This window comes from Microcaecilia unicolor, chromosome 3 (genome assembly GCF_901765095.1).
Source record: "Microcaecilia unicolor chromosome 3, aMicUni1.1, whole genome shotgun sequence".
Classification (NCBI taxonomy): Eukaryota; Metazoa; Chordata; class Amphibia; order Gymnophiona; family Siphonopidae; genus Microcaecilia; species Microcaecilia unicolor.
This window is the reverse complement of record NC_044033.1, coordinates 363,500,196-363,514,964: the sequence shown is the minus strand read 5'-3', so window position 1 is coordinate 363,514,964 and position 14,769 is coordinate 363,500,196. Positions and strand designations below refer to the sequence as shown.

General features: G+C 43.7%; 1 protein-coding gene across 2 annotated transcripts in view; it reads left to right on the top strand.

Annotated features, from left to right (window-relative positions):
* The window catches only part of CEP85L (centrosomal protein 85 like), a 350,628-nt gene that overhangs the window by 294,750 nt on the left and 41,109 nt on the right, over window positions 1–14,769 (top strand). For both annotated transcript variants that reach the window (XM_030198550.1, XM_030198549.1), the window contains exons 6-7: window positions 997–1,179; window positions 9,100–9,252. In XM_030198550.1, the coding sequence (XP_030054410.1) occupies window positions 997–1,179; window positions 9,100–9,252 (336 nt within the window). The remainder of the gene's footprint in view (window positions 1–996; window positions 1,180–9,099; window positions 9,253–14,769) is intronic.

Sequence of the window (14,769 nt, the reverse complement as noted above, 5' to 3'; positions counted from 1 at the left end):
TTGCCTTGACTAGATCCTCTGGCATTATATGAAGAAATACTTTCTTCAGTTTGTTTTCAGTCTGCTGGTTATAAGTTTCATGGAGTACCCTCTAGTTTTAGTGTTTGAAAATCTAAATGTGCTATAATGATTGATTTGCTTTTATCCACATGCGAGTTTATACCTTCAATAAAATCTAAGAAATTGTTGTCAAGAATTATTTTTAATAACCCATGCTGACTCATTCCGATTAAGCTGCGTCTCTCCATATAGTCAGTTTTTTATTTGTTTGTTTGTTAATTGCTTCTAATATTTTGTCCAATACACTCCAGGTTCACAGGCCTGGAGTGTATTGGATAATTCCTGGAGCACTTTTTTAAATATTGGTGTTACACTGGCCACCTTCCAGTCCTCAGGTGCATTACTTAGGGATGTCAGACACAGTGGCGTACCAAAGGGGGGCGGTGTGGGCGGTCCGCCCCGGGTGCACGCCGCTGGGGGGGTGCCGCGGTGCGCGCTTGTGGGCTACGACTTCGCTAACTTCACTCGTTCACTGCAGCTCCTTCTGCCCCGGAACAGGTTACTTCCTGTTCCGGGGCAGAGGGAGCTGCAGCAAACGAGTGAAGTTAGCGTAGTCGGAGGCCACAGGCGTGCGCCGCGGCGTGCACCCAGGGGGGGTGTCATTTCACCGGGGGGGGGAGGTGTCATTTCGCAGGCGGGGGGGGGGGGGGGGGGCGCATCAGCGATCCGCCCCGGGTGCAATCCAATCTAGGAACGCCACTGGTCAGACAGCCAGGGTTAGGATAAAGTCTCTCTTCAGAAACTCACTCAATTTGTATCTGCTGAATATACACATTCTGGTTAAACTCATTCTCCAGTATGCTTGCTACTTTACCCAGTGGGGAGTTAATTTCTGCTACAGAAATACAGATATTTAAGGGTTGCTTTTGTTCTTTTTGCCTGTTTCTAACTGCCTATTTCTTATTTTCTCCCTTCCTGTATCCTTTTCTTCCACAGGAACCACAGTATGAAAGCAAACTTCAGACCTCGCTTTCAGATAGATCGCAGCTGCTCCAATGCGAGAAAGAGGAACTCGAACAAAAACTGGCGTCCATGGAAATTGAGGTGTCGCAGCTCAAGGATATTCTCAAGCAGAGCACAAAAAAGTCTGGGGAGGAGATACGGAAGTTGGAAGAGAAGGTAGGTGGCTGCCACTATGATAAAGCAGTATACTGACATTGCTGAGCCAAACCACATTTCTCAGAAATGTGCACTTTGCTTTAATTAGAAACAAAAACATAAGAATTGCCATACTGGGTCAGACCAGAGGTCATCTAGCTCAGGATCTTGTTTCAAATAGTGACCAATCCAGGTCACAAGTTCCTAGTGGGATCCCAAAGAGCAGCAAGATTCCATGCTACTTAGCCCCAGGGATAAGCAGTGATTTTGGTTTATGTTCTTTACCTCCAAGAATTTATCCAAACCTTTTTTAAATCCAGACAGGCTAACTGTTCAAACAGGTTCTTCAGCTCAGTGGCGTTGTGAGGGCAGCTGACACCTGGGGCGGGTCGCCGCTGCGCACCCCCCCCCCCCCCCCCAGGTGCAGCACGACGCACCCTCCCCCCTCCGTAGCACAACCCCCCCCCCCCCCCCGCCCGTGAGAACATACCTGGAAGGCGGTGAGGGGCAGGCGGGAGGGCCAATCCGCCAAGTGCACGCCGCTGGGGGGTGTCGGCGCCTCGCTGGTTCCTTGCTCTCTCTGCCCCAGAACAGGAAGTAACCTGTTCCGGGGCAGAGAGAGCAAGGAACCAGCGAGGCGCCGACACCCCCCAGCGGCGTGCACCCGGGGCGGACCGCCCCACCGCCCCCCCCCCTTCCTACGCCACTGCTACAGCTTAATTATGCATTGAATGAAAAACTATTTTTTCTGCTTGTTTTAAAAGTATTGTTATATATTGTCATGGTATGTCCCAAATGATTCATGTTTACCTATTACAAGGATTTTGTAGACCTTAATTCGTATTTCTCTTCAGATGTCTTTTTTTCAAGGTAAAGAGCTGTGGAGGGGCATTTTTGATATGACGTCTAAATCCAATTTTGGACATTTTGTGAAAAAATCCAAAAATCCGATAATGTTGTATTGGTTTGTTATTTCAATCAATCTGTAGCTTGTTCCTGAGATGTGGGCTTTATATTTCTTTTCTCTGTTTGATAATTGTGTGATAGCTATTTTTTTAATTATTCATTTTGTCAATAAATGATAAAAAATCTTCACCAAAAAAATAAAATACTAAAATCCAATAGCAAACACGGCCATTTTCAAACCAGAAAAACATCCAGCTTTTTGTTCTGAAAGTGGCCATTTGCTAGATATTTTTTTGTTCAGTACATCAATCTTTTAGGACCATTTTCAGAAAAAAAAAACCCATCCAAGGGAAAAACGCACAAAAACAAACCGTGGGGATGTATTGGGGTGGGGGTGGGGGGGGGGAGCATTCTTAGAAGACCGGCCACATAGACATACCAGCAGAGTAGTGGAGCACCCTAGGGGGCACTGCAGGTACGCATTTTACCATTACCCCCTTATATTGTATGAGGAGCCCTCCAAAACCCACCTAAAACCTACTGTACACAACTGTACACCACTACAATAGCCCTTATGCCTGCAGGTGTCACTTACATGTACATACTGTAGATATGTAGCGTTTTTTGGGGGTTGCTCACATATTCCACCACAAGTGTACCAGTTAGAGTGGGATATAGGCCTGGGTTCTCTACTTTACAGTCTACTGCACTGATTTCTAGGCTACTCCTGGGACCTGCTTGCTGCTCAAATGGGAATGACCATCATAAGTGAAGCTGTCATAGAGTCTGGTATATACTGGGGGACTAAGAGGAGTTATGCCTTAATCCCTCTGGTGGTCATTTAGGGCACCTTTTGGTCACCTAGTCGTGATTGAAACAGGTCTAGCCAAGAACTTAGTTTTTGCCCAAGATGTTTTCATTTTGTTCCATTATTGCAGAAAAACGTCTATGTTTTGGTGCCGCCTATGTCCCACCCAAAACACACCTCCAGCACACCCCCTTGAAATTTGGATGAACTGTGGAGCAAAACGTCTAAAATCAGGGTATTGAAAATCACAACTTGGACTTCTGCCACCTTATGATATTGCTTGAAAGTTTTTTTTTTGTTGTTTTGAAAATGAGCCCCCTAATCTCTTTAGCCTTTCCTTCTATGAGAATCATTCCATCCTCTTAATCATTTTGGTCACCCTTCTCTGTGCGTTTTCTAATTCTGCTATATCTTTTTGAAATGTGGTGACCAGAATTGCATATAGTACTCAAGGTAAGGTCTACAGAGTGTCTATTCAGGAGGAGAGTGTTCAGCGGCAGGCATAGGACTAGCCTCTTGCAGAGTTGCAGAACCATTTTGATCTGCTGAGTTAGCAAAGGCGATATAACAAATACAAATAAGTAAATAAAATAAATAAATAATTTTTATTTACAGATGATTACAGGCTAGGCATTCATTATAGCCCTTGTCCATATACATATATTTTCGGTTGTGATTTTATGCAAGGAAAATATGCATCAAGATAAATATTGATTGAAATTCTGAATTACCAGTTATTCTGAATCAGTGTGAACTCACTGTGATTGGCAAGTGTGGCCAGGTTCTGGGTCCAGATGTCTTTTTCCTCTCAATGTTGCTGGTCAGTGTTCTGTATTTCTTTGCATTTTCTGGAGATGGTTCTACAGCAGTGGTTCACAAACATTTTTGGTTCACGGTACCTTTAATGTCCAAGTAATTTTTCACAGCTCCCCCTAGGCCACACATTTCCTTGCAGGTCTCTCTCCCCCACCCCCAAAAGCAGCATGGAGTCCTTCCTTTTTTTGACTTCTTGCTGCCTAAGCTGGAATTGTTCAGAGGCAAAGATCCTGTGCTGGGGACAGAACATCTCACTTTCCCTGCAGCTCCACTAACAGCCAAGACTCCTCCTCCATGTCTGGCCTTTAGCCTGTGCTGTGCCCTCAGCTCCTCACACACCCTGCTCCACCTCTTCTCAAGCCCTTCCCGGGTGGGGAGTTGTAACTGCTCCGTTTGTCGCTTCAGCACTCCTCACCCTCTAGCAGCAGCGGAGCCTGAGATGTGCACAGGCCGTTAATGTCCCCTTCAGCGTCACCCCTGTGAGTTTGTCACTGCGCACCAGAGTCCCGCGGCACACAATTGGGGAAACATTGTTCTACTGTGATGCTCTCCTGCAGAGGGAAAGCTGGTGGTAGTTCTTGAGGCTGTTAGAGAAGGGTTTTGTACTTGCAGTGTATGGGAGTAGAAATGGAGAGGGTTTTGCCTTCACTGCAGGTGTAGAGCTGGAGAGAAAAAGAGAAAATGAAGGGGTAGTGTGTTCAAAGTTGGGGATGAATCCTTATAATTGTGTTGTCAGTCTGTAGAAACTGAGATCACATACGGGTTTAGTGATCCAGTCACAATGCAGGAAAAGTTGAGAATAGATCTCTCGAGTTCATCAGGTGGAAGAGAAGTTAGTTTGAACTGGTTCAGCTAGTCACATGATTTTTTTCAGGCTAGGTGCTTACATAACACATCCAGGAAAGTTCAGATTATAAAATTCTGATCAATACTTGAGGGCTACTGTCCGAGAACCTCAAAGTAGATGGTCTCTCCTAGGGAACATCCAAGTTCATTTTTTATGTGTTTGTGTTTTTGTTCAGATATGTTTATTATTATTTTCCAATGCACATAACAACTGTAACAAAAAAGGAGATCTTCTCATTGGATGACGTGCTTTAAGTATCAGAGCTACATGCGAAAGCCGCCTGTATCTTTTTAAGGCGCCATATGTAGTAGTGTTTTTAAAGAAATTGGGTTTGACATATGGTTTGAGCTATTGATTGTACACATACCCATCCGACAGTGCACGAGTCCATTATGTATGTTATTTAAAGCAATTTTTCCAACTTTAGATGAAGCACGCTTCGTTATATAGCTTGTGTAAACCAGAATAGATTATGCTGTTATAAAACGTTAGCCCTTTACACTTTTATTTATCTGCTATTTTATCAGATTATTTTCTTGTTCTCATTTTAATTATAGTTCATTGTATTTTTCTGGTTTTCTGAAACACTCCGCTTTCACTCCTCCACAAGTTTTGAAGTCTACTGATTGAACCTTTAGCGGTATGTTTGACCTAACAGAAGCTGATTTTGATTTCTTTCTTGGCACATTTGTTTTTTGTATGCATAGTACACACCTATAAATATGCATGTGTGCAATTTGCATATTCCTTCTCATTCACTCTTTTTATTCACTCTTTTTCATTATGACACATGGATGATTTTGTAATATCAGTGTGACACATATTTTTTACCCTATCTTTTTTATTATCTAATTTTCATGGTGATGTTAAGTTAGTTCATTCATTATGTTGCATTGTGTTCTGTGTTTATTTATGTTTAAGACCCCTGAGGAAGGCTCTGTGCCGAAACAAGGCCCATGTAGGGTCACCTGGGTCACCTTTGCATAACCTTGTAGACTATTGCTTATGAATTTTAGCAAATAAACTCTCATAGAAGTGCGTACTCCTGGTTTGCCTATGTCTTTTTGGAACAATTTTTCAACTTCTACTTTTGTCTTTTTCCTTTGGATTTGCTGTGGAAGCTGTGTGGACCCTTTGTTTTGTTTGGACTGACACAACATTTGTCACACCTGGTGTGGGGCCTTGAGCATCTGCACATGCTCAAAGCCTCCCAGGTCTCACCACTTCTGAAACAGGAAGTTTGAGGGGGTGAGACCATCGGGCTTTGATATGCGCAGAAGCTCAAGGCCCTATGCCAGGCACGACTAGTGTTGTGTTGGTAAGCTGACTGACACACTAGTGCTACCATGGAGATATAAGGAAGAGAAGGGATGGGAAATGCTGAACATCTTGGGGGGGGGGGGGGGGGGGGGGGGGAGATGGGAAGATGCTGAACATAACATGTTTATTGCCACGAATGTACCTCCCTCACCCCCCCAAAAAAAAAAAATTATGCCACCCTAGGTGGATGCCTAATCTACCTAGTGAATGGGCAGGCCTTGCAAAGAGGCATGCCATATCTGAGTCTTAAGAGTTTAATGCAATTAGCAAACTTCTGCAGGCAATTTTTATATTTCAGAACTTGTGTATTTCTGTATCCAGTATAATCAGTAATTCAGCAAATCACTCTACACCTCAATCCTCTCCCAATCTCACTGACACCAGCTTTAGTCCCAAGAAAGCCTCTGAAAGTATCCTCCATTACAATCCCTCGAACATCCAAACCCTCCAGAGTAGAACACCTGGTAGACCCCCCCCCCCCCCCACACACACACCTTATAATGCTGCAACCCCTAATGCCTCTTCCCAGCTCTTACCAGTTTAGTGGGAGCAGGAGTGATCCTTAAGTTAATGGAAGAAGTAACTAACTTGTTAGTCTCACTCACACACACAAGGTCCACAATGAATATGTGTAACATTGATTTGCATACATGTCTTCCCTTATATGCAAATCAATGTCATGCATATTCATTGTGGATATCCTGAAAACCTGACTGGCAATGGGGTACTCCAGGACCGACTTGGAAAACACTGAACTAGGAGGAAGATGCACTAAAAAATCATTAGAGCCCTTCCCTTACCGATTCCCTTAGCGAATCGGTAAGGAATGGGAATGCATTAAGGAAAGGGAGTAAACACTCGGCCAGTCGGCCGGTCGAGTATGCGCGGAGCAACCAAGCGTTATGCTGGCTGCTCTGCGCATTCCAAGGACGTCCTTAATGGACGTCCTTCACTCAAAAAACAACAACAAAAAAACCTCATCCAGTCCGTTTCAAAGCCTTTCAAACAAGGACACACTCACCCGATCTGTTTCAAAGCCTTTCAAAAGTCCCAGAAGCATGGTTAGCTCCCCCCAGGCAGTTGCTCAGACTGCCTGCCTGCCGGGACGGACGAGCTGAAAAGAAAAAAAAAGAAACATCTCCTGCAACTTCTTCACAGCAAGCGGTTATTTAGCTAGTAATGCACAAAGGGGTTTTCCGTGGCTCTAACGTGTGCCGTTAGGAGCCACCGAGAACCCCATTCAAATGTATTACAATGAGCTCATTAGTATTCTAATGAGTATTCAGGGGATGCACAGCTCCAGAGCAGCTGTAATTTAATTAGCAAATTTTACAGCTGCTCTGGAGCTGTCAGAGAGGAGGGAAGCACAAGTAGGCAGCTTCAGAGGCCCCCTGCTTGTGCTTCCTACTGCAAGCCTTCCCTTCTCAAATTTTTAAAAAAATTTCACTGGTGTGGACCCTGACCCCACGTCCCCTCCCCCCCAAAAATCTTTTTTTATTTTAATCTTCTCTGGTGGTTCAGTGAACTGGTCCCCTTCTCCCTGCATGAACACACCCTTCCTGGTCCCGACCCCCTACCACTCACCCCTCCCTGTACCTTTGCAAGGTGGAGGCAGGAGCAACAGCTCCTGCCTCAGCCCTGCCCAGAACAAAATGGCGGTGCCCAGACTCTTCCCAGTGCATTTTGGGCTGTACAGGGCAGAGTGAAGCACCATATAAGGAAAAAAACTGCTTTTGCTTCCTTCCTGTCCGAAAGCTCCAGAACAGTAATATTTGCTCGTTAAATTACAGCTGCTCTGGAGCTGTGCATCCCCCGGAATACGCATTAGTATACTAATGAACTAATTAGAATACTAATGAGCTCATTGTAATACATTTGCATGGGGTTCTTGGCTGCTAACGGCACACGTTAGAACCATGGAAAACCCCTTTGTGCATTACTAGCTAAATAATTACTTTCTTTACACTGGCTAGAACAAGTCTAAAGCAAACATTAACAGCATGGTAAGCTTTGTACATCTGGCCCTTAATGTGAGCAAATGCAAAGTGATGCATGTAGGAAAGAGGAATCCAAAATATAGCTACGTGATGCAAGGTTTCACACTAGTCACCACCCAAAAAAAAGACCTAGGTGTCATCGTTGATGATATGTTGAAACCCTCTACTCAGTGTGCAGCGGCAGCTAAGAAAGCAAATAGAATGTTAGGAATTATTAGGAAAGGAATGGAAAACAAAACTGAGAATATTTCTAATGCCTTTGTATTGCTTCATGGTATGACCACACCTCAAATACTGTGTGCAATTCTGGTCACTGCATCTCAAAAAAGATATAGCAGAATTAGAGATGGTACAGAGAAGGGCAACGAAAATGATAAAAGGGATGGGACGACTTCCCTATGAGGAAAGGTTAAAGTGGCTAGAGCTCTTCAGCATGAAGATGAGATGGCAGAGGTGAGATATTATAGAGGTCTATAAAATACTAAGTGAAATGGAATTGCTTGTTTACTCTTTCCAAAATTACAAGAACTAGGGGACATGCAATGACACTTAAGTAGTAAATTTAAAAACAAATTGGAGAAAATATTTCTTTTCTCAACGTGTAATTAAACTCTGGAATTTGTCACCAAAGAATGTGGTAAAAGGAATTAGCAGGGTTTAAAAAAGGTTTGGATAATTTTCTAAAAGTCCATAAGCCGTTATTAAGATGGACTTGGGAATACTTCTAGGACATGCAGCATGAAATCTGTTTTACTCTTTCAGGATCTGCCAGGTACTTATAACCTGGATTGGCTCTGTTGGAAACAGGATACTGGGTTTGATGGACCTTTGATCTGTCCCAGTATGGCAGCACTTAAGTTCATCTATTCATGTGCCTCTTCCACTGGAAATGAAGCTCTGGAACGAGGTGTCATAAATAAGCTCAATAACAGTTAAGGAAATATATTTTTACAGAAAGGGTGGTTGGTGTGTGAAAGAGCCTCCCAGTGGAGGTGGTAGAAATGAGGGTTGTATCTGAATTCAAGAAAGCATGTGACAAGCACAAAGGATCTTTAAAGAGGAAGGGTTGTAGAGCTGATCAAGTTGGTGTGGATGGACATTCTGGATTGGTCATTTGGTCTTTTATATCTGCTGCACCTTGTAGCCAGATACTGAGATTCTGTCTTGTGGAGGCTGCTAATTGTTTCTATGGAATTTTGTCCTGACTTATGACAGCATTAAGTGGACTGCTTTTTTGTTTTGTATAGGTTAAGACACGAGACAAATATATTAATAGCCTGAAAAAGAAATATCAGAAGGAATTTGAACAGAACCGAGAGAAAAAGAGGCGGATTGAAACCCTGGAAAAATACCTTGCTGACCTCCCGACATTGGATGATGTGAAAAATCAGAATGAACGCGTAAGTAAAAGTAACAAAGTATCTCACAACAGAGTTAAGAGGAGTGGATGTAAATTTTATTACCAGTTCTGCTTGTATTAATAAACTACAAATATCTATTCCTATGATAAATCTGAGGCAGATATTTAAAGAAAGCTGAGCACCTGACCTTTAGATTCTCTTCTTTGAGCTTAAAGTATTTGGATTTTCAGTTGAATTTAGATAACTAAATTCTAGCCTGTTGTTTTCATTCACATTTACTTCAGTTTAAATTTAGTGTTTGCCGCCCTAGAACATTGAAAAGATAGGTATTATATTTGCTAGAGGGTCTAATAGTCACTTGCCTCAGTTGAAGTTTACTTCTTACATCCCTAGAATGTTAAAAGATAGGTATTAGAGTGATTAGGGATTCTTAAATTGTTTTGCCTCCACTTGGTCTTGTTTTTCACCTACCTTCCCCAATTCCCATCCCCCAGGCACGTCTTAATTTATATTCAGTTATACCAATAAAGAGGACAAGAGGAAAGTTTTTCACTGCTGAGTATTTATATCAGCAATTGTTTGCTGTTCAGTGAGAAGCAAACACAAAATAGAAGCATGTAGAGTGCCAACATTTAGGTGCCAAGAGCATATGTAAATAATCAGAATCCCATTGCATATGTATGCACAAGTAAATGCCAATATTCTGGCTATGCGCATCGCTATAAAATGGTGCCTAAATGCGATGGCATGTAGTTTGAAGGTGGGCATACACATGGGTGCAGTTTGGGCAGAGCATAAGTAGGGCACACAGTTATGCTCATAAACTATAAAATACATTGGAACCCTGATATAACATGCCCTGAAATAACACAAATGCACATATAACACAATCATGTCTTGGCTCCCCTGTTTTTTTACATACTGCTCCTTTTGCAACAGATCGATTTTTGGTTTAATTGTGTTCATGTTCTGTTGACTTTGCTATAATGCGACCCCGCGTTTAACGCAGTAATATTTTATGGATCCCAATCATAGCGTTATATCAGGGTTCCACTGTACTGTAATTTATAGTAACATAGTAGATGATGGCAGAGAAAGACCTGTATGGTCCATCCAGTCTGCCCATCAAGATAAACTCATATGTGCTACTTTATGTGTATACCTGACCTTTTCTGCCATTTTCAGGGCACAGACCGTAGAAGTCTGCCCAGCACTAGCCCCGCCTCCCAACCAATGGCCCCACCTCCTACCACTGGTGCTGCCATCCAATCTCCGCTAAGCTTCTGAGGATCCATTCCTTCTGAACAGGATTCCTTTATGTTTATCCCACATATTTTTGAATTCTGTTACCGTTTTCATCTCCACCACCTCCCACGGGAGGGCATTCCAAGTATCCACCACTCTCTCAGTGAAAAAATACTCATTTTTCTTGAGTCTGCCCCCCTTCAATCTCATTTCATGTCCTCTAGTTCTACTGCCTTCCCATCTACGGAAAAGGTTTGTTTGCAGATTAATACCTTTCAAATATTTGAATGTCTGCATCATATCACCCCTGTTTCTCCTTTCCTCCAGGATGTATGTGTTCAGGTCATCAAGTCTCTCCTCATACGTCTTGTAACACAAATCCCATACCATTTTTGTAGCTTTTCTTTGCACCGCTTCAATTCTTTTTACATCCTTAGCAAGATACGGCCTCCAAAACTGAACACAATACTCCACGTGGGGCCTCACCAACGACTTATACAGGGGCATCAACACCTCCTTTCTTCTGCTGGTCACACCTCTCTCTATACAGCCTAGCAGTCTTCTGGCTACGGCCACCGCCTTGTCACACTGTTTCGTTACCTTCAGATCCTCAGATACTATCACCCCAAGATCCCTCTCCCTGTCTATACATTTCAGACTCTTACCGCCTAACACATACGTCTCCTGTGGATTTCTACTCCCTAAGTGCATCACTTTGCATTTCTTCACATTGATTTTTAATTGCCAAACCTTAGACCATTCTTCTAGCTTCTGCAGATCCTTTTTCATGTTTTCCTCTCCCTCCAGGGTGTCCACTCTGTTACAAATCTTGGTATCATCCGCAAAAAGGCAAACTTTACCTTCTAACCCTTCGGCAATGTCACTCACAAATATATTGAACAGAATAAGCCCTGGCACCGATCCCTGAGGCACTCCACTACTCACCTTTCCCTCATCCGAGCAAATTCCATTAACCACCACCCTCTGGCATCTGTCTGTCAACCAGTTCCTAATCCAGTTCACCACGTCTGGTCCTATCTTCAGCCTGTCAAGTTTATTCAAGAGCCTCCTGTGGGGAACCGTTTCAAAAACTTTGCTGAAATCTAAGTAGATTACGTCTATAGCACGTCCATGATTCAATTCTCCGATCACCCAGTCAAAGAATTCAATGAGATTCATTTGGCACGATTTCCCTTTGGTAAAACCATGTTGTCTTGGATCTTGCAACTTATTGGCTTCCAGGAAATTCACTATCCTTTCCTTCAGCATCGCTTCCATTACTTTTTCAGTAACCGAAGTGAGGCTTACCGGCCTGTAGTTTCCAGCTTATTCCCTATCACCACTTTTGTGAAGAGGGACCACATCCGCTGTTCTCCAATCCCACGGAACGTCTCCCGTCTCCAAGGATTTATTATATCTTTAAGAGAACCCGCCAGACCCTCTCTGACCTCCCTCAATATCCTGGGGTGGATCTCGTCCGGTCCCATGGCTTTGTCCACCTTTTGATTTTCAGGTTGTTCATACACACTCTCTTCTGTGAACGGTGCTATATCCACTCCATTCTCATATGTACTTTTGCCAGTCAATCGTCGTCCTTCTCCAGGATTTTCTTCAGTGAAAACAGAACAAAAGTATCTGTTTAGCAAATTTGCTTTTTCTTCATCATTATCTACATAGCAGTTCATAGCATCTTTCAGTCTCACAATTCCCTTTTTAGTCTTCCTCCTTTCATTAATATACCTGAAGAAATTTTTGTCGCCGCTCCTTACATTTCTAGCCATTTGTTCTTCCGCTTGCGCTTTCGCCAGACGTATCTCTCTCTTGGCTTATTTCAGTTTCATCCGGTATTCCTCTCCTTGTTCTTCTTCTTTTCTGTATTTCATAAACGCCAACTCTTTAGCCTTTATTTTCTCAGCCACTTGCTTGGAGAACCATATCGGTTTCCTTTTTCTCTTGCTTTTATTTACTTTCCTTACATAAAGGTTTGTGGTCATATTTATAGCTTCTTTCAGCCTGGACCACTGCCCTTCCACTTCTTGTATGTCCTCCCAGTTCCTTCCTCAGGTATTCCCCCATTTTACTAAAGTCAGCATGCTTGAAATGCAGGACTTTGAGTTTTGAGTGGCTGCCCTCCACTTCAGCTGTTATATCAAACCAAACTATTTGATGGTCACTGCTGCCCAGATGGGTACCCACTCGGACATTTGACACACTATCCCCATTTGTGAGCACCAGATCCAGCGTCGCTCCCTCCCTCGTGGGTTCCGTCACCATTTGTCTGAGTATAGCACTTTGAAAAGCATCCACGATCTCTCTACTTCTTTCCAATTTCGCAGATGGAACCTTCCAGTCTACATCCAGCAGATTCAAATCTCCCAGCAACAGCACCTCTCTCTTCTTTCCCAACTTTTCAATATCTGTGGTCAGATCTTTATCTAGTTGTGATCCATATCGCTTCTTCCTTTCTCCAGGCCCCTGTCATTTCAGTGGCTGCGATATTATTTCTCACTTACAGAGCTACTCCTCCACCTTTACGACCATCTCTATCCTTCCTAAATATATTATAGCCTGGTACATTTGCATCCCATTCATGGGAACCATTGAGCCATGTCTCCGTGATTGCAACAATGTCTAAGTCTACCTCTAACATCAGGGCTTGCAGGTCATGAACTTTATTGCTTAGACTGTGAGCATTTGTGGTCATCGCTTTCCATCTACATTTCAGTGGAATTTTTATCTTCTGTTTAGTTGTTTGTTTAGTGTCACTTTCTGCTGTGTTGGTAAGAAGTGATTTGCTAAGATTGTTGTTTTCATTGCTTTCTTTTCTACTGTCGCATCTTGTCTTTAGCTTTAGCTGGGGGTGACCACTTGAAGTGAACTGCCTCCATATGCCTCCCCTGCCTTCTATTTATTTATTTATTTGTATCCCACATTTTCCCACCTATTTGCAGGCTCAATGTGGCTTACATAGTACCGTAGAGGCGTTCGCCAGTCCGGTAAAGAAACAAATACAGGTGGTATTATGGTTGCGTAAGGAACATATATTTCAGTTACAATGGGAATCAAGGAGAGGAAAGATTATTTAGGGGCAGATGCACTAAGGTCCTCGGAAGAGCCCTTCCCTTACTGATTCCATAGCGAATCGGTAGGGAACGACCATGCATCAAGGAAAGGGGATGCAAATGAGCTGCTCGTTGTAGCTTACTTGCATTCTCTATTCCCTCGGAAGCCAGTCGGCCGTTGAGCATGCGCAGAGCAGCCAAGCGTTATGCTGGCTGCTCTGCGCATGCCAAGGACGTCCTTTATGGACGTCCTTCACTCAAAAAAACAAAAAAAAAGGACGTCCCTGACAAGCAGGAAACTTGTCAGCAGCCTGAAACCTCAGAAGAGAAACAGTGCTGAAAAGAGCCCCTGTTAATTTAAGTGCTACTTTGGTTGTGTAACATTTCCATTGTTTACTGCTTTTCATGTTAAAGGCAGGCTTACATCAGGCAATTAGGAAGGACTTCTCTGAAGAAAAAAAAATCCAAGTCAGTGTTGCCAGGTGGGAGGTTTTCTCGCCCAATTGGGCGGGTTTCCGTGACTGTTTGCGGGACATTTTTGACGGCTGCGGGAAATTGGGTGGCTTTTTCTCGGCCACGTTGTGGGTTTTGGCGCTTTTCCGGCGGGGATTCTATTGGTCCAATTTGGTCCAATAGAAGCCCCGTGGAGGCAGGGTTAATGACGTCGGAGGCGGGGTTAATGATGACAGAGGTGAGGTTAATGGGGTTGGAGGCGGGATTAATGACAGAGGCGGGGTTGAGGACGTTGGAGGTGGATTAATGGCATCAGGGGCGGGGTTAATGACGTCAGGTGTGGGGTTTGCCTTTGTGCGGTTTAGGGCTGGTTTTGGGCGGGGAAAATTTTTTCAATCTGGCAACCCTGAGCTCGTCAGGGACATCTAACAAGAGCTGGATGTTTTCCTGCAGCTTTTGTGATGGGCGTCCTTCTTGGACGTGTTTTTCTTACCTGCAATTAGGAAGGACTTCTCTGAAGAAAAAAAAAAAAGGACGTCCCTGTTTTGCTTACCTGCCTGAACTGACCACAACCACAGTTCTCTCAACAGTCCCCTCTAAGGTTGTTTTCATCTTGCCCCCCCCCCCCCCCCCCCCAGGATCAAAACGTGCAAGGACATCCAAATCAAAACTTTTTGGACGTCCCTCCTTCCAGGTCTCTCTCACCCAATCCCAGCGCATTTAGCTGATTTGGACGTCCTCGCACGTCCCGATCTTGTGGAGGGGGGGGGGGGGGCACAAGCTGAAAACAACCTTG